Source organism: Grammomys surdaster, unplaced genomic scaffold (genome assembly GCF_004785775.1).
Source record: "Grammomys surdaster isolate TR1022 unplaced genomic scaffold, NIH_TR_1.0 138, whole genome shotgun sequence".
Classification (NCBI taxonomy): Eukaryota; Metazoa; Chordata; class Mammalia; order Rodentia; family Muridae; genus Grammomys; species Grammomys surdaster.
The window spans coordinates 8,354,172-8,375,244 of NW_021604596.1; the positions used below are offsets into that span (position 1 = coordinate 8,354,172).

The 21,073-nt window shown below is 41.2% G+C and overlaps 1 protein-coding gene across 1 annotated transcript in view; it reads left to right on the forward strand.

The window, feature by feature from the left end:
- The window catches only part of Arhgap42 (Rho GTPase activating protein 42), a 231,360-nt gene that overhangs the window by 131,468 nt on the left and 78,819 nt on the right, over positions 1-21,073 (forward strand). The window contains exon 4 of the mRNA XM_028763356.1: positions 1,210-1,281. Coding sequence (XP_028619189.1) covers positions 1,210-1,281 — 72 coding nt within the window. The remainder of the gene's footprint in view (positions 1-1,209; positions 1,282-21,073) is intronic.

The window sequence follows — 21,073 nt, forward strand, 5'->3', positions numbered from 1 at the left end:
AACAAGTCATACAGTTTATACCAAGTCAGTTCAGTGGGAGAAGAGATCACTCATTCTCTTGCTTACTTTTTGAAGGTTGTGTATGTGTGTGTGTTTGTGTGGGTGTGTTTGTTTGTGTAAGTCTCTGTGTGTTTCTGTGTATGTGTTTGTGTGTGTGTTTTTTTCCTGTGTGTTTGTGTGTATGTCTATGTGTGTTTGTGTCTGTGTGGTCTATGTGTTTGTGTGTCTAAGTGTGTGTGTGTGTGTGTTTGTGTGTATGTCTGTGTGTGTGTCTGTATTTGTGTATATGTATCTTTGTGTGTCTGTTATGTGTATGTCTGTGTGATCTGTGTGTTTGCATGTCTGTGTGTGTTTGTGTGTGTCTGTGTTGTCTATGTGTTTGTGTGTCTAAGTGTGTCTGTGTGTGGGTTTGTGTGTGTCTGTGTGTATATGTGTCTGTGTGTGTTTTATGTGTATGTCTGTGTGTTTGTATGTCTGAGTGTGTGTGTGTGTCTGTTTGTGTGTGTATCTGTGTGTGTCTCTGTGTGTGTGTGTGTGTCAGCCTGTCTGTCCAGTTCTTGCCCTTGGACCTTATGCCCCCTTGCAGTACTCTTGCCCACCCACACCGGGCGGGCAATCTATCTGTTTTAAAGTTCAAGTGACTCCCCACTTGGAACATGGAGATAAAGTGTTCTTTGTTTAAATGAAATCAGATACTCTTTTAGTTTGGGTGGAAATATCACTAGAGCCTTCAGGCAAATACCAAGTGTAAGGAACCTCATTAGGTAAGAGAAGTCAGGAGCCTTTTTATTTTGTACTTGTGGGATTCTGACAGCCTAGTGGCAGATGGAAGAGCTGTGCCAGTTTTAGGCTGATGCTCAGGCTGCTGACATTAAACCAGTGTAATTAAAGGTGCTTGTAAATTTAATATCCAAGATACTGTTTTCTTAGTTAAATGTAGAAGAAATATAAACATTCAAAAAAGTTTCAGTAATATAAGTGCTTACTTTCATATTATCTGCATCTTTGTTAGTATTAAGGGAAATCATACATAAAACCCACTCCATTATCAGGTAAAAAATACAATATGATACAAAATTTAAGACGTTTTTTATAGAAACAGATTCAAGGACAAAAACTGTATTCAATAAGCTAATCAAAGGAGACCATTTTCAGTATTATTGACATGAAATTGTATGGAGTTTAATATATGTGCATTTTTAATTTCAGATTCAAAATGCTAACGATGTATTAATTGCACCCCTTGAGAAATTTCGAAAAGAACAGATCGGTGCAGCTAAAGTAAGTGTGACTTTTTTCCTTATGCCTTAGATATTCTTCTGCTAATTAAAGGTGATATAATCTCAGATGTTAATGTTTTGAAATTAGAATGACCTTTTAAAATATTTCATATTTTTAAATATTTTCTATGTTTAAAAGGACATTTTAATACTTTATAAGAAATCCTATTACAAAGACTGGAATTATTTTTAAAAATTAATGATATTATTTTTCTACTAAGTAGAGAATATGTGTAGGTTATGTGGGTTCCTCCTGCTCCTGCAATGGTTGAAATTGACTTTTTTTGAAGAGAGGATATATGGATGGGGGTTCATAAAATAAAAAGCCTTGTTCTTACTGGAAATAAAGTAAAATAAAATAAAATAAAATAAAATAAAATAAAATAAAATAAAATAAAACATTAGCTCACTACATACTGAAAATTTTATCAAAACTCAAAAAGAACTTTTAAAAAATTATTTTTTGTCGTATTTTCATGATGAAGATTTTTTTGTGGAAAATACTTTAAATACATTTGAGAGAAAGCCTTTCCATTTCTGTACATTGTGTATGGGCCAGCTGAATTTTCTCTGAGCCTAATTTAAAAATTGACTTGGAACTTACATTCACATATTCAGTTATTATTTGATTTGTGTATGCACACATACACACTATAGTGAGCATGCGGAAATCTGAGGACATCTTGCAGGAATTGCTGCTCTTCTGCTGTGTGGTCTCGAGGATTGAACTCAGGTCGTCAACCTTGACAGCGAGTCCCTGATGAACTATCTCATGGGAATCCACCATCTCAGATTTCTGTTTTCTGCACATACTCAACACCATGTACATAGCTAAAACGTGAGGGTTTTATAACAGGAAGCATTATCCTTCCCCCATACTTTTTGGTAAATGTAATTCTTTGACAACTTCCAACATGTATCTGACGTGCTTTGATCACTCCTTGTGTTACCCTCTCTCCCTCTCCCATGGAGCTCCTTAGCATACCCGTCCTGTGCTTATCCCTGCTCTTCTCTGTGTTGGACTTTGTTGTAGTCAATCTATGACAACCTGTGGGCTTATTTTCTTCCCTCCCCTCCGTCCTTTCTGGCTGTAGTAATGTCATGTCTTACTGATTGGCCAGCAACCCCCCACTTATCTGCCAACAACATTTGTCCTATTGAGTCATGCCATTCTTCCGCTGAGGAGCGCTTCAGTGGTTGTGACATTAACAGAAGATTTAATCCTAATAATATCTTCCATGAGTTGGCCCCTGGCTACATTTCAGGGCAGCCACCATCAGACACGGGTGGGAGCTTACCTTCCTTCAAGCGTGCCTACCTGAGTGTTTCATATTTTTGTTCAGGTCTTTCTCTCTCCTGTGGTATGCCTTGCCCTCTCCTCTTTGAAGTCGTCCTGATATCTTATGCTATATGGCAGCTTCAGGAAGCAGACTTCCTCACTGAGACCCTTTCCCAACACTCTTTTTTCTTTGACAAGTGACATTTTCCCCTCTTGTAGGACTGAATCCTTCTTAGTCTTGTTTCCCTTAATAAGTTATCAGTGTTTGGCTTGAATTCGAGCTTTGAGTACACTCCACCAATTTAAAGCAATTTTCACATAAAGAATGAGTCAGAACCTTTTCTGCCAATTAATTCAGCAAATGTTTACTCTTCTCATGGTTGCCCCACTTGGTAAGTCTAGTGTTTGATAAGATTAAGGAACACAGCTCTAAACAAGAGAGACATGATCCTTACCCCATGTCCTTACATCTTGGTGGATAACAGACTCTAAAGCCAGAGAGAACGCACTGAAGATTGTGAACCACAGTGAAAGGGGTAAGTGCCTAATGAGTGGACATCGGGGGTGTGGTCCTGAGTGAAGCCATTTCCAGATGCAAGGGCTCTACTTCCCCCATGTTTCTGAAACTGGATACATGAGCCTCACAAGGCTCTCTCTTCTAGGTTTAGCACATGTTTCATTTGCCAGTCTATCCTACCAGAGGTGATTTCAGTTGTAGATTGTTGCTTTCTCCTGGGAAGGCTTACAGAGGACCCTTCACTGGCTGAAGCAGGGGCAGTAACACCCACTGTTTTGTTTTCTGAATATCTCAATCACTGGACAGAACAAATGTAGATATACAAGAGGATATTATGTCATCATCCACTACCTGGGATGTTAAATATAAAACCAGTGATGTTGTGAGCAGGAATACCCATCTGTCTATCATGTTGATTCTGTTTCATATACTTGGTGCTTTCCCTACTGAATTGTTAAGAGATCTTCGGTAATGGGAAAAGTAAATTGAAAGCAAGTATCCTTTTCTGAAGTAATGTGTATGTTAGTTTTCTTCTGGGAGTAGGAAGCAACCATATGTGAGAGTGTCTATCTTATTTGTTGCTTCACTGTAATTGTCCAATGGCTACTGCAAATTTTCAGTCTGACAAGTAAAATTTACCCTAAGCATTTTGGGGCCAACTAGCCAGCTGGGATGGGAAGACCAGGATATGGATGAGCCTAGAATCTTCCATGGCAGTCAGCGAACTCTCCAGCTTGTTCACCCTGTGAACAGGAATGGAAAACGCTGAATCAAGTGTCTCTGGCCTCATAGCCAGACGATAGTGTTCAGCTGAAGTGGATCAGAGCCCTGACCGCAGACTTATTCTGTTGTGTGCTCCATGGAGCTTTGAGACACCTGATCCTCCACTGTGGAAAGTCAGGCTCTTAGTGAGCTCCAGTTGTGGGAAGGAGGCAGGCTGTGTCAGAGAGAGAGGCTCAAGAAGATTAATGATAGGTGATTGAACTAGAGGACAGGAGACGGATCCTGCTTTTTTGTGCGTAGCTGGAGATTAGAAGGCTTATCTATAAACAGTTGTCGTGGATGTATTTATTGGAAGGTTCTTGATCTGATAGCATATGAAGAATTGAGTTCTATTGTAGGCCAGACCTCTTACACATGTTAGTGGGCTGGATTGAATATTTGGTTTAATTTATCTCGTGACATTGTTGGTTTACATTCTGCAAACATGAACTGAAAGTAGGGATTTAAAACAATTACTATTAGCAAGAGTTCTCAGTGTGTGGATGTATCAAGAAAAGCATTCTTACAGAGCAAGCTGAATCATAGCCTTTGGGGGCATTTTTTTAAATTAAATGACTCATGTTGTACATATTTTGACTGTGCTGGAAATACCTTCGTTGCTTCCAGAGGGAAGGAAGGGAAGGCAAAGCCACAGCCTCTCCTCTACTCCTTGTTCCTGTGTAGATTCCAATGGTGAGTGCAGACAGAGCTCTTCATTTCTTTTCCTTTGTTTTAAGACAGCATCTTGCTCTGCTTTCCAAGTTGGTCTGATACCTGATTTTGGTTCCAGGCAGACTGTGGGTTCAGTAAGTGCCCTCGATTCAGCACCTAAATGCTAACACGGCAGGTGTCTGCCACAGCATCTGGATTCACCTACTTGACTTCTTATTCAACAATCACATGTCTCAGGAAAAACAGAATGCATCGCTGTAATTGTCACACACTTTTGAAAGGGAAGTGACTTTAAGGAGGCCCAGGGATCATTTCTCAGTGAGCACCCCTCTGGGGGTGCAGTGAAGAGAAGGTAGCTCCCCACACCAGCAGTCTTCTGACTTTTCCAGGCTCCCATACTACTCTTCAGAAAATTCCTTTGTGAAATATTGAGTTCTACTATTAGCAAGTAGAGGATTATGCAAAATACATATTAATTACCAAAAAACGTAGGTGTGGCCAAACCTCACTTCAAACTCAGCTAGATAATCTGATTCCCTGGCTGGTCCCTGGAATCTCCCGCACACACTAGATGCTCAACACCGACTACTTTTGTAGAGAAAAGCAACTTGAGAACTCATGGCTATAAAAGTTGAAACCTGTTTTCACTTTGGAGAGAAATGCTTTTGAGCATGCTGATTTTCATTTCTGAGAGAGTTTGATGGCAGTCGTGTGAACATTCTCTTGTGATTTGAATATAGAAGTAAACAATGCAGCAGTAGTCACTGCAGAGTTGAACTCCATTCTTCCCCACTGACTTCATGTTGAAGACTGTAACAGAGCACAAACATCCCTTTGTTCTGCCCATTGTAGTTCTGTCTCTGAACATTTGCGTATTATTTTTAAATGTGCCTTGCATATGTTACTTTACTTTGTAGTATCTAGAAGAGAAATCCAGGCAGAACTGCCAGAATTATGTTCCAGCCAGAGAGTCTGTCCATGTGAAAAGTGGCTGCAGTCTGCTTTGTTGTCTTATGTGTTTACATGGCTTTAGGTGATCTTGGAGAATTGTGGATCTTCTGAGTGATAAAGCTTTTGTTCAACTTGTGATCTGTCCACGCAGTGTAGTGGTGAGAGTAACCTGGTGGGAGGTGGTTTATGGTTCACAGTGCAGGTTTGGTAGGTTACACCTTACATTTTCTCTGTTGTCAACAGGCTCCATAGATACAGGTCTGGTATGTTTTTCATTTGCTCTTTATGACTGCTCAGTGGAGCATTCTCCAGTAAAAAACATCGTGGTTGAGTTCTCCAGGTAGATAAGAAACCAGTTAGTAGCATTTTGAACCCATCTGAAATTTTCTTTGTTGAAATTATTTTCTTAAGGATTTTATTTTCAATTATATACATGAGTGTGGGTCTCTGTATGGGCATGTGGATGCAAGTGCAATTACCCATAGAGGACAGAAGAGGGCATCATATCCCAGTGAGCTGGAGTGATAGATGGTTGTTAGCCACCTGACATGGGTGCTAGGCACTTAAATCAAGCCTTCTCTCTGAAAGTGTATTATGTGTTCTTCCTCCTTCCCTCCCTCCCTCCCTCCCTCCCTCCCTCCCTCCCTCCCTCCCTCCTGCCCTCCCTTCTTCCCTCCCTCCTTTCCTTCTTTCCTCCTTCCTTCCTTCTTCCTTCCTTCCTTCCTTCCTTCCTTCCTTCCTTTTCAAGTTTTTCAAGGCAGGGTTTCTCTGTGTAGCTCTGGCTTTCCTGGAACTTGCTTTGTAAAGTAGACTGGCTCAAACTTACAGAAATCCACCTGTCTCTGCCTCTGCCTCCCAAGTCCCAAGATTAAAGGTATGTGCCACCATGCCCTGCTCAGGACAGGTTCTTACCTCTTGAGTGATCTCTCCCACACCAGCTGTAATTTCAACAGGAGAGCACACTACATGTGAGGGGCTGCAAAGCTTTGTTGTTAGTATTTGGTTGTATTTGTGAACAATAGCAATAGTTACCCTTTCTAGTAATTAACCAAGAACCTTCCTAAGCACTTTACATGTAAACTCTTCACTCCTCACAGTCACCACCATAGATAGAAAGTTGTTAGACACTTTATAGGTAAGGAAGCTGAAGAATGCAGAAGTTAAAAAAATGGGCTGAGGTGGGGGTCAGACATTAAACAAAGATGAGGAAATTTACATGATTGTTCAGTAACACCAACCTATTTGGGTAAATGTAAAAGATAATTTCTTTTTGCTTTATTCATCAAAATGGGTAATACATGATCTCATTTGAAGAGTGAGGTTCTAGAAATAAGTTTTGTGTTAGTACACAGACTTGCTAAATAAAAACTATCTTCCAAGCTTTAATTTGTTTTTACATAGTAAGGGCTAAGAAGTCCCCTGCTTTTATTTCAGAGTTGCTAGTAAGTGTTACTGTTATGTGGGTTTTCTCTAAGCAGGTCGGCACACATGTAGGATTCTTTATCTCACGTATCATAGAAGAGACATGCCTGTGTTGATCACAGAAGGCTATAAAATGTGGTTCTCAGGGGTACCTTGGATGGACACTGCTTGGGATCGACACACTGCACAATTACAAAGCCCTACCACATGAAGCAGCGTTGAGTAGAAGCCCGCCATTGTTTTTACATTGCTTTACCTGAAACTCCAAGAGATTAAGTGACATTGCCAGTAACCCAGAGGTGAGCATGACCTTCCACTAGGACTTGAGTTCAGAGCTTTTGGTACCAAATCAGCAATCTTGGCAAGATACAGTGCCTGCCTCTTTCAAGACAGCAAGGTAGAACTGTCTTGGTAGCTAATAGTATGTTCACACATGTGTGCAACTCCTTCTGAGGGATCGGCTCTGGTTGTCCTCATTGCTATCACTCAAATCAGCCAGATGACATCACCTGAAGACAAAGTTGTCTCTGCATTAGACAAGTGTCACCATCCATAGAATCCGCATTGTCTGAAGAAACAGTGCAGCAGTTAGGGGCACTTGATGTTTCTGCAGAGGACCTAGATTTCCAGCATCCACACCAGGTGGCTCACAACCTCCTGCAATGCCTGTTACAAGGATTCGATACTCCCGCACTCCAGGACTCTGTAACACATGTGGTACGTGTCCATGCATGAAAGGGGTACAAGTACATAAATGGAAAAGAGACTCTACGTCCTGATGTGTTGACTTTTTATATTAGCCATTGACAAAGCAGAGCCATCTATGAAGCTAGGAAGCTAGTGTTTGGAATTGGATTGTAACCAAAAGGCACCCCACTGGACAATTATTAGTTTAAATAAAACAATAAATTAGGTGCTCATATTATAATTTAATTAAACCTAAATTATAGAAGAAATTACTACTATTTTCCCTGTGAGTGATGCTTCATGTCACTGAATGAATTCCCATACTTAGGAATGTTTTAAGTATTCCCACAAGTTTTATTTTTGTTTTATCCTTATGATCCATTTTTAGGTCCAATATATAATTTTTAAAAATGCTAGAACCATGTGTCATGTAACAATTGTAGTTGGATATAAGGTAAATGGAGCCTTGCTGACGTCACAGTGGTATCTGTGCTATGAGGGCTTGAGAAATCCTGCTGTGGATTAAATTTATCTGCATTCTTCCACGGTCAGGACTTGGATAGGAATCAAACTTGTTTTCTTGTAATACAGTCTTTTTTTTTTTTTGTAACAAACTGTTTCTCTTGGTAAGAGAGGTTTCTTCATAAAATGGTGACAAACTTTCAAATGTTTGTTTTGTTTTGAGACAATGTTTCACCACGTACCTCTGTCCAGCCTAGAACTTGCTGTGTAGACCAGGCTGTTATGTAGACCAGTCACACAGAAAAGTCTGTTCTGGCATCCCAGGTGCTGGGATTAAAGAAGTTTCCTACCTCGTTTGGCTAACTAAAACTTTGCTTTTAGTGGGAACTAAATACTCCATAGATTGCCTTCTGGCCTTTGTATGCATGGTCACACACATATAATTGCATCAATTAAACACGTACACAGACATAAGAAGCCACAGTAAAACAAACAAGTATCCATGAAATCATATTGTTTAATGAGATAAATAGAATATGAGAAACCTTGCAATTAGAGTCCCCTCACCTCTTGCTAGGCAAGATTTTGGTGAGATTCCGATAAAGTTTTCGTTTCTTTATGCCAAAGTCCTGAGATCCTTGGTGGGATCCTGTCCAGGTTGTCCTGTTTCTCCAGTTCTGAGTCATTGGAAATGTTATTTGCATGCTGTCATCTCTCCTGGACATTGAAATGCTCTGCAGACAGTACTGAGCTCTTTCATGCTCAGACCCAAGGGCACACAGATAGCCTGTGTTGCTACCCACAGCACACTCAGAGTAAGAGAAAATGTTGGAAACCAAGAGCTATGACGGAGCAGCTTTAATGCTGCACTCGGAGCAGACTATTCCCTAAACACAGAGAAAGAACCAATCCATTCTACTAACCAGCAGGGGCTGGCTGAGGCCTGTGGAATGGCACATTCCACAGGTGCAGTAAGTCTGGCCGAATCCTGGATGAGACAGCACTTGCTAGTAGTCCTGGCATTCAGGAGGTAGACACAGGAGAAACAGAATTTTCAGGATAAGACTTTTGTGAGTTTGAAGTCAACCTGGGCTACATGAGACTCTGTCTGAAAAACTATGGCAAAAACAAATAAAAATGCCCGAAGATTTCCAATCAGTGCAAAGGGGAACTAACCTCCCAGGCAAAGCAGAGGGCTAAGAAATGAGAAACTATCATAGTGGAGAACATTTGTGATGTGTCTGAGGCGCTTCCTGCACACTGGGGGATTAGAGCTTTTGTTCTTGTTTGTAAGTTTTTTAAAATATGAACCATATTAAATAATATGCTTTGCACCATAGTTTAGCAAGTATGCATGCTAACTACATTCTGCTGTTACTCCTTGGGATAGACTCCTGTACTTTCTGTTGTACTGTTAGAAACTAAACATATAAATCACCAGTGTCATACAATTCATAGAGGGACTACGCCTTCTTAGAAGTCAGTGTGTGTGTATGTGTGTGTGTGTGTGTGTGTGTGTCTGTGAATGTGTGTGTTACGTGTAAGTGAGTGCATGGCTATGCATGTACAGTCAGAAGGGCACTTGGGCTTCTTTCAGGTCATGGTTGTCTTTGCTCTGAACTACGACTGTCCCATTTCCAGTGAAGCACAGACCGTTTGGAGTCCTCTGTCTTCCTTGCAGTTGATATTGGGTCTCAGGTTTCGTGACGTGTCACTTTTCTCTGTCTGTGCCTTGGCTATGTTTTTCTTTGTGTGTCTGCACAGGTCTCTACTGTGTCATGGTTTTCTGTTACTATACCACATGCCTGAGATCAGTCTTTCCTTGTTCATTTAATTTGGCTTGTGGCTTCAGAGTTCAGTTCGTAACCTCTTGGCTCCATTACCTTTGGTCCTGCCACAGGGTTGCACACAAGACAAAGGATAATTGGCATAATCTGAATTCTGAAGAAGGGGGAGGTCTAAAGTCCCAAGATCCCCTTCAAGGACATACCTCTAGTGACCTAAGTTCTTTCTATGAAGCCCTACTTCCTGAAGCTTCCTTCTTCTCCCAATAGTGCTACAGGCTGGTGTCCAATGTATAGTGTGACGTTGGGAGGCATTTGGGATCTAAACTATAGCTGCCTTTTAAAAAACAATTACATGGCACTGTTTCTTGCTCCCAGAATGCTTTTAGCAAATTTCCAAATGAAGTGTGTCATCTATGTCATGAGGGGTATGTTAATGGCTCTTACCAAATATCTCTGTGATGGACCTCGGGTGTAGAATTAATGGTGACAGTTGTTTCCTGTGATTATCCTAAATGTGAAATTCATTTTTTAAGGTATAGGTTGAAAGCTATAGGCCAAGCAAATTATCTATCTGTGTGTGTGGCCTATGAGCTGGGAACAGTTAGTATATTACTTAATTTTGTTATAATTTAAAGAATAATATTTTATATCAGCTGCAAATTGCATGAAAGCCAGATTCAGTACCCAGAAATGAAATCTTTGTTGGAATCAAGTATCATTCATTTGTCTGTTTTCTAACTTTTTCCATTCTATCAGCCAAGTGGAGTAGTTGCATAAGACAGCATGTGGCCCACAAAGAATGAAATATTTACTCCTTGGGCCCTTACTGGAAAAAAAAACACAACAAAAACCAAAAAGATCACATCTTAAAATAAACTCAGTTTTCATTTCAGTATAATACATTCAGATCTAATACTTGTGTGGTGATTGGGCATCTTTATTTTTCTACTCTGTGTTAACAAAGTACCTAAGGCCGCCTTACAAAATAAAGAAGCTTATTTGGTTAATGTTTCTGGTGTCTGGGAGGTCCCAAAGAGAAGATGCTGGTTGCCCCATAGCAGATTCACATATGGGGAAGAAAGCACTCGATGAAGAGAGACCTGCATAAGGAAGGAAGCCAGTGAGGTTTGGGGAAGGCATCCCACCTGACTACAACTCTGTGCTCTCCTAACACAACAAACAGAGCACTGTCTGCTTTGCTTTCTGCTCCTTTTTAAATCAGAATCTTGTGTCATCCAGGCTGACCTCAAACTCACTATACAGCCAAGGATGGCCTTGAACTTCTCATCTTTCTGTTCTATCTCTGGTGTGCTAATGTCTGCTAGCATGCCCACTTTATGCCTTTCTGAGAATTGAACCCAGGACATAGTGCATATTGGGTAAGCACTCTACTCACTAAGCTACATTCTTAGTCCCATGAATTCCCTTCAAAGGTTTAATCATCTCCCACCTTTTAAATGTTTTCCCCTCTCTCAACTATACCAGACTGAAACCAAGCTTTCCACATAAGTACCTGTGAGCAACGAACACCATACTCAAAGCACAACAGTCTTATGCTTGGAGACCACAGCATTTCTAGAAAGATAAATTTGAGTATAACTTTGCACATTGTTGGATACAACTCATATTTGTAAGACACACAGCAGATTTCCTTACTTCTGTGATATTTATTTTCATGAAATTATTTCCTCTGAAACAAACTTCTGATTTTCTGTTCATGGTTGTCGTTGGACACAAACATTGAGAATATGAACTACTTGTCTTGAAAAAGTCACATGAAAACCATTCCACATTTGTGACATTCAGGTTTCATATGACAACCAGCATTGCCAACTATAGTAGAAAACCCCTTCACAATACTGTGAATGTTAGATAAAGGGTAAAATGTAGGTTGAAATTTTTGTCTTTGTGCACCAGTTTTCTATACACAAACAGTTAAAAACGGAAAATTATTTCTTTGGAAGTGAGCAAATTAGTGGATTCAATTGTTAGAAAATTAGAAATCGGTGGACATGTGTCTGTAGACTCATGAGTGGAAAACGAGCAACAGTTTCAGTTGATAACTACATTGAGAGCCGTCAGGTCTGCCATATGCACGTACAGGAGCAAACAGCTCTCAGCGATTCTGTTAATGGGTGTAGTCTAATACTGCTCTTTACTTCCGTGCAGTTAGGCTGTATTTTGCCTCTTGCACTTCTATATACAGCCAGGAGTGATCTGAAAACAAGCCGAGTGAGCCCTGGAGACATGCCTCCCACGCCCCTATGGGAGCTTCCTGATTTATGGACTATGTAGGAGCCATGAAGATGACCTGTGCGGACTATAGAAACCCAGGGAGAAGTAGAGTGAGTGAGCTCACTGTAGAAAGATTCCAGACATTGAAAACACTTGCCTTATTTGGTAAATATGGCTAACTGTTTTCCCTGGTGATGCTGGCAAGCTCACTATGGAAATCCATCGGTCTTTAAACCACTCCTTTGTACTTAAAAGAAAATCATTAGAAGTAGAATGCTAAGTAGTATTTGCTCAATTTTTCTTGGTATATGATGGGTACAGGGTGAAATGAAAGACAGCAAGAATGTGAGTCTGATAAGCAAACTCTAATTCATCACAGCTTTAGTAGCCCCTGACTGTCTTTTCTCATGTCTGAGGACACCTGACTTCGGGGAATTTGGGGGTGTAATTGATGTCTTCTAGAACAGGACTGGTTTGGGAAAATGACTGCATGTGGATCTCTGGGCCTTGGCTGTGCCTCTTAGCTTAGATCTCTATGCAGTTAGAACTTGGAAGGGGACCTGATACTGGGTTTCCTTTAATTACCTAGTCACGATTCATGGGAGATTAAAAATGGCTTCTCTTTAAGTTCTTCATCTTTTTGACTGTATCCTGGGTTTGAAATTTGAGAGGTTTGATTGTTTAAGAGGAGAAAAAAGTGTGCAAACAATTATTGGTTCTCTACCAGGTGTGAATTGGGTGACTGACACGTAAAATTGATAATGACCCTTCCTGAGGTTACGGAGTCAGCCTGTACAAAGACTCCTGGTAACTGTATAACATATTAGTCTTCAGTTCCTTCTTGCACAATGGTGCCCTTTTTCCTTTTGGTTTGTATTTATTAGGACTCACTGAGTCCCCAGCCTCAACTTTCTGTTCTCCATTTAATAGCCAAAGGCAAAGAGTGTTCTGTATCTTCCTGATTTTGTCTAGTCCACAGCTGATGGGATCGGGTGGTTAGCAAAGTGATTCTTTTGTTAGTGCAAGGCCATGAGTGTGCTTCCAAGAATCCATGTGACCAAAACGCTGGGAGCTTGTGCTGTTAGTGCTGAGATGGCAGATATAGGGAACCCCAGGGCTTCCCTAGTGGCTGCTATCCTTAGCAATCTCTGGGTCTAAAGAGGTGATATAAAATAACAATTAATGTGGATGGATCCTGAACAACGGCACTCTAGTTTCCACAATCAGACAGACAGACAGACACACACACACACACACACACACACCACATTAACAACAACAACAACAACAAATATCCACCCTCTAAAAACCCAGTGTGGTTCTGAGACCTGATTGTCATTCCTGTCATTACCAGAGGACTATTTTTGGTCCCATCTCAAACTACTCAAGTGCTTCTCCAAAGTTTAAGGCACTCTCTAGTTGGTTCATATGCCTTCTGGGATCCAAGCCACCATTTGTGTGGCATTCTCTGCTCTACTAAGGGAGGCTCTCCCTGTGCATGGCTTCATCACTCAATTTGGAAGTACCTAGATGGCTAGGGGGGTGACTGAACTGTTAAAGAATGCCTCTCCCTGATTTGACTTATCTGCCTAGTAGTTCCATGCTTATGACAAATTCTGGCTGTTTCCATCTATCTTGTCTGGCACCACAAGTACCCAGTTCTTTGTCCCATGGATCCTATGGAGCACACTCACAGCCTTGCACTAGCAAAACAATCACACAGAGAATCACATTCCTTCTTACTGTAAGTTATTTATTTATTCATTTAACTTTTGTCTCTGTTGCTTTGGTTGGTAGCCTTTCTGTCTGCCTAGTTGCCCTCCCCTACATCCAGACCCTTGATTTAGCCTCCCAACCCTTACCAACTGTGTTGAGCTTTTATCTACACAAACAAGAGACAGACAGACACAGACAGACACACAGACAAGACAAGCAGACACATCGCTACACAGATACTCAGACAGGCAGGCAGACACACAGGCACACAGACACACAGATATGTACACACTGTTTCACTTCCCACATGATCTGAGCTTCTCCATTCTGTGTTCTCCTGGAATCTCCTGTCTCCTTCATCTTTTATAATTTCTTCTTTTGCTCTCATGGTTTTCAGCTGAGAAAGTCATTAGGCAAGAGGAATAAAGTCTAAAACAAAACTCGGTTTCAAATAGCCAGGCTGTGCTTTAGCCTGGGATCCAGACGTCTTTGCTGTGAGTGGAGATTTGTCTCTGTCCATACACTGCCTCCAGTCTGGGTCACAAGGTTTAATTTTATTGTCCAACTTAGCTTGGCTTATTCATTCAGAAATGCCCAGTGCTTGGCACAGAGCCATATGGTGTAGATGTTGGTGTTGGTATAACTCATGTCTGCTTCCTCATTAATATTAAAACTCTGAAGGTTAATAGCCTTCGATACTTGATTTAGGAGATGAATGAATATTACAATCTTTTCCCTCATACAATGTTGCTGATTGGAAACAGGCCTTGGACATGCCAGGAAAAGATTATACCACTCAGCCACGTCCCCAGCTGGGACTTCACAGACAAGTGAAATGACAGTTTTAGTATCTGGGGTTTCAGGAAGTAATGCTATGCTTTGTGGCCCTGTGGGGGGATCGTGGACAACCGCAGAGGTGGGTGTGGTTGTCAGAATGCAGTATAATTTTAGAGGACATTATCAAGGGTGGTTTATTGTGTCTAGACCACACTGAACCATCTAATGCTTGTTATTTGACAGTTTGAACCTGGAATTCATCCTTACAATCAGGTTGACAATTAACACTTAAATAAGATATTTTATTAGCTTCTTTTCTTATTGCTGTGACCAAATACCTGATAAGAGACCACTTAAGTGGGGAAGAGTGTCCTTTGGCTCATGGTTTGAGGGGACAGTCTGTAGCTGGGAAGGGGTGAGGATAGAGCAGCTGGTGGTTGGCTGTCACAGCAGACCCCTGGGGCTGCTTGTTCACTTCTCTAGGAAGCAGGAAGTAGGGAAATGTTGAAGCCCTGCTCATTTCCTCCTTTCCCTCTTTCATTTATTCTAGGATGCTGGCCGTGGGATGTTGCTACCCACATCCAGGACTGGTCTTCCCTGCCTCAGCTAAGCCTCTCTGGAAATGTCCTTTCAGATGCAAAAGTGTGATTTACAGATACCTTTGCGGTTTCATAACCCTACAGTAAAGCTGTTAATGAAAACTAATCACCACAGGCACAGTTAGAAGGAGATTTCAGAGAGTGTGCACTTCTGAAGCATCTACTTTGTTTTCTTTGAGAAAGCGGTCTGGGACTCAGTGGTTAGTTCAGGCAGCCTGGCCAGTGAGCCCCAGGGATTCTCCTGTCTCTGCCTCCTCAGCTCAAGGATGGCAAGCATGCACCATCACTCCTGCCATTTTAAAGTGGATCCTTATGCTTTGAAGTCAAGTATGTTAGCAATTGAACCATCTGCCAAGCCTGGTTGGTTTTGCCTTTGTTTTAACATAAGCCATATTGGTCCTTCCACTCGAAATAGCTAAGGTTACCATTGTAATATTTTTTCCCTTTTAATCTGTCACATTTATTTTCTGGGGACCTTTCTTTAGTAGCTAGGAATTCATTTTCACAAACAAGCCTAAAATTAATAAATTTAAAAAATGTTGAAATGTTTAATGTTAGCTAACAAGTTGGTACAAAAATGTTGGGTGGGAGCCAGAGTGGAATCTCTTGCCGATGATGTCACCAACGATGACGTCATCACTGCTGAGCTGTGGCAGAGCTCTAGTTCTTTGCCCAGGGTTTATCCCGGGTCCTCTCTCTCTGCACACTTCCCTCTCAATTTGTGCATTCCTGTGTGACTGTTCCATAGTGAAATTTATGGCTCCTATTTCAAAACACTTCCAAATTCTCTGTAGGTGTTCTCCCCTTGAGAACTAACAGTGCCTCAGAGCAACTTTGAGACTCAGGAGAAATGTGGAGTATTTTCTCTTTGTGTTTTGGAGGTGGGCTCTCACAAAACTGTCTGAATTCTGCCTCAGTGTCCACTGTGAACAGACTGCAAAAAGCAATTCCGAGACTGCAAAAGCACCAAGGGATGCTGTATGTGGTGGCCAAAGCCTGTGGTCTCAGAACGTGAGAGAGAGCAATCAAGACTTTGTCTGTTTTACATCAAGTTCATATCTCTAACCAACCAACCAACCAACCAACCCACCAACAAACAAGCAAAAACAGTGTAGAAGTGTCAAGGCCTAGGCAGTCATGGAACCCTGGAAAGAGGGTTTTTAATATGACCTTTTAATGAGTTTTCAGAATTTTATGCATGCTTATGATCTATTTTGATCATGTTTACCCTGACCCTCTAACTCCTCATAGAATCACCTCACCCTACTCTTCCCAACTTTTTTTTAAAAAATAATTTATTTTTTTTTCAAATCGTAATTCATTCACACAGGGGTTATAAACACAGAAAGGCAGGACATGGGGAAGGGGATGACACTGGAGTGTGAGTGTTCAGGGGGAATACAGATATCTTTCAGAACAGGGTATCAGCTGTCTTCCCAACTTTTTATTTGCTTTTTAAAAATTAGTTGTTTCTATTATCCAATGAATCCAATTTGTGATACCCATATGTTCCTGGTGTAAGGTCTACGAAAGCTTGACATCCAGATGCCATACCCTTAGAGAAAACTGATCCCTTCCTCCAGAAGCTGCCACATGGGAGCCTTCTTCATTATCAGTGGACTTGTGAGCTTCCCATCCCTAGAAAACTGATTGGTTTGATTTTGTGCAGGCAACCACTGCTGCTGTGGTCCCATCTAGTCCAGAAGATACCGTTTTTCTCTAGTCCTTCATAACTTCTGGCTCTTCTATATCACCTTCTGAGAAGGTCCATGAATTTTGAGGGACAGGGGTATAATATAGATGTCCCATGTGTGGCTTAGGACTCTATAGACAATTAGTCTCTATATTTTGGCCAGTTTAAAACTGCTTCAATATTTTGGGTTAATGGCTTTGCCGATTTGAGCCAACATTTTTCCTCTGTTTTCTCTGCTTCCTGGTTATTGACCATAAGCCTGAAACATGATCTGTACTCAGCCGTACAACAGCTGTACTCAGAGTGATTGAATTTGTTCATTGACAGACTATATGCTGCCAGCTGGTCCGAGGCTGCTCTGGCAGCATCCAAAGATGGTTCAGTTGGACCACAGGCAGAAGAGGAAGTGCTTATTAAATTCTGGGATTGTCTTGCAGATTTTCTTAGACTCCAGAGCATTGGTTCCTCTGTTTCTCCCATGACACACACTTGAGGAAAGGACACAGCTTAGTGCTCACTTTCTCTTGACATCTTAGAACTGAGCATAGTAAGTCTAATGTTGATTTCTTGAGTGGATTTTATAAAAGCAGTTCAGATGCGTAGGGAGAAAAGCATGTTGGTCACAGCTTAATCTTCTATGGAATCTTTTAGTATTTTTTATATTGACCATGTTCTTAGGTTATTTATAAGGTTATTTACTAGGTTATTTATTAGGTTATTTATAAGGATTTGCCATTCTGCTTTTAAAAATGTGCAAAGAAGAGCTGGCAAGATGGCTTAGTCAGGATGGGCTGGTAAGATGGCTTAGTGGTAAAGTCACTTGCTATTAAGATTCACAACCTAAATTCAATCGGTGGGACCCACCATTTCCTGAACCTGTGGTGTATTTGAATCTTAGTGCTCATGGAGTCTGTTTAAGTCAATCTCACCATGTGGGCTGGGATATCTACAGGCGTTTTCTTTTCCTTCATTTTAGAAAGTCTTTCACTTAGCTTTCAGCAAGTTGCTGCATTTTTTTCAATCTATATAAACTTGAAATTGGTTTCTAAACCTTATTTTATAACATAAACTTTTCTTCAAAATTTGTTTAACATATTTTGTTGTTGGTTAGCATATATAATTGCTTTGGTCAATTTAAAAAATTACAAAAGAATCATTGAGAACTATAATTGGCAAGTTAAGTTTAGATTGGGATTTTCTAGTTTCATTGAAACTGCAAAGATTAATAATGAAATTCTTTAAATTAGTCTGGCATGACCATTACCACAGCGAAGTTATAAATGTACATGGCACTCAAGCTGCAACGTGCAAAACCCTTTGAAGTTCCCACAAGAGGAAATAAATACATGCTTTGGGGAAAAGCCACCCTGACTCTGTCATCTAATTACTCTGAACCTGAGTTGTTCCCACCGGGCTAAGTTAGAGGCAACAGGAGAAGATGAATTTCCCTGACCTTTCCAGCAAGCGCACCTGTCGTACATAAGTAGACCCTTTAAGTCCTAAGAGCAACATCTTTAAGACTTGTAATTGTGCAACCTTGGATTAGTAAATACAGGAGAAAACTTTAAAAAGATTTTGTTTTTTAAATGATGTGTTTGTGTGTTTCTGAGAATGTGCACATGAGAACAGTACCCCAAGAGACCAGAAGAGAGTAAAGAATCCCACTGAAGCTAGGATAACAGGGTTCTGGGAGCTGAGAAGAGAACCGTGGCCCCCAGCATGAGCAGCATCGAGTGTTCTTAACCTCTGAGCTATCTCCCCAAGCCCACATCCTGAAGTATTTTGATGAAACCATGTGACACTGGTGATGTGACAGAGTCTTATGTATTATGAAGTGTACATTATAAGTCATTACTTTTTTTCAATCTTTGTTTTCTTTCAAAGGAAGCATTTCTTTGATTTATTGAATCAAAAACAAGACATTGTATAAGGAAAAAGATTCTTTAAAAATCTCTTTCTCTCTCTGTGTGTGTGTGTGTGTGTGTGTGTGTGTGTGTGTGTGTGTAAGAAAGAGGGGAAGGGAGAGAGAGGAGGGGAGGGGAGGGGAGGGGATGGGAGGGGAGGGACGAGAGGAGACGAGACGAGATGAGAGAAAAGAAGAAGATGGAGGAGCTGGTGAATCCTGTGCAGGAAATCTGGAGTAATGCCTTTCTTTACAGGGCTGGTCTAAGCTACCACCTCACAGCTGCCTCAAACCATGAGCATGGCTGTTTGCTTAACATTGTAAATGTTTAGTTATTGTGAAATCTCACCTTTTTGGTATTCCTTGGTTTGGATTTGCATCTATACCATTTCCCTTACATAAGCAAGCTTTGGGGACAACATATTATTGTATATAAAAGGAGGATTTACCAGGGCACTTTCTACTAGTTTGCTCCCCTGAAGACAGGTTGGTGAGATTACAAATACTCAAAAGAAGGCATTCATCAGTTCTTTGGGAAAAAACATTAAATATAGACAGATAGATGCTGACTTAGGTTGAGACTTGTTTACCATCCTTTATTTAAAAGTCTGTGCTTTGTGGATCATTTAAAAGAAAAATATTAGCTATAAATTACAAGATCCAAACAGGGACAATGTGAGTCCATATCCACTTCATGCCACTTCTGGGCACAGACTCTTGGGAAGGCCAAATATGGGGGGTTTGACTGTGCTTGTCCCACAGTGCCACTGGGGCAGATGCTGGTCTGAAAGGAAGCACCAAAGCACCACTCTAGGGGTAGGGAAATGCAGTCTGGGACGTGGGAAAGACAGAGCTGCTTCTGCAGCTAGGCTAGGGCTATGGGGTTCTCAGATTCTTGGACATCCAGGAGCCACTGGGAGCCCCAGAAAAGCAGAGAGCTCTGGCTTGTCCCAGCAAGTATTTGTCCTTGGCTTGTTAGAGACAGGCTTAGTTACAGTTGTGAGCACAGAGAGGCCTTCTACAGGAGAGTTACACTGAGGCTCTCTAGTCAAATGCCTTCTCCATGGCTCCCCACCATGGAGATCGTGATGAAAGCTACAGTCCATGGTTCTAAACAGTTTATTGGTTGTTCATGGCAGAAAATGGATAATGATGTACCTTATCCATTTCTCAGGGTAGACCTGAGATTAAATACCTTTTACAGGGAGGAATGTTTGGGAAGGGAAGCTTATTGATTAAGCCCTCTGGGCTTCTAGGTGCCTCATTAGCATGGAGAACTATGTTTTGGACCTACATGACCATAGGACACATTTATTTTATGTGAACCCCATGGCACATGTTCTAAGTCAGGAATCCATCAGGGAGCCCGGTTAAGTCTCAGGTGTGTGCCCACTGAGTTTTCGGCTCTTAACCTGCTCTACATTACCAAACTTCCTGTTTCCTATTGGCATGGTTTTACATCTCACAAGGCATCATTTATTAACAAACAGCCCTGTATTTGCCTAGTACCAGAAGTTCCTTATAGCCTTTTTTCTGACACACCTGAGTCTGCTTACAGTTGCTAATAGCAAAACCATCTCTTGTCGCTATTTGTCTTGTTTGCTGACAACTTTCTATGAAGGCTCTTGCATTATTTTCTTTGTTTGGATGTTTATTTGTTTCTGAGCCTGTATCCGCGCCTGATCTCTGATTTCCGGTGTAGCTAGGAGACCTCAAAAATTTTTGTATTCCTGTTTCCGTCTTCTGGGTGGGCGGGGGGCAGGGGGCTTACAGAGGTATGAGCCCCGTGGATGCGGTGGGAGGCATCCAACCAGGGCTTTCTCCATGCTAAAAGCTCTGTGCTGTTCAAGGTTCCCTCAGCCTCACTGTAGACCAGCACTGCTGAGTGGAGATGCTTTAAATGTAAGCACTTGGCTTTCCGGTGGCTTCCCTTCTTCATGATTGTTCACGGATACTCTTCCTCACTGCATCTCATCAGTGTTATATGTCTCTCCTACAACATCCATCCAAAATTTGTTGACTCTTTTTATCTCTAGTTTCTGTTTTTGTGTGTTTGTTTTTTCAAATAAGAAGATTAGACTCTTTCTCTGAGTCTTTGATTGATTGATTGATTTTTAGCACAAATCCACTGAAGTATTTAAATGAAAGTCTTAATTTTGCCACCCGACCCATTCATCTGAATTAATCTGACCACCTTATGGGATGGAGACATACACGAAGCACAGCATGGAAAGAGTGGGATAGTAGATCGAAAACAAAGTGAAGGCTGTGGAGGCGGTGGGGGAGCCGTGCATGTGAGGGGTGGGGGAGCCGTGCATGTGAGGGGTGGGG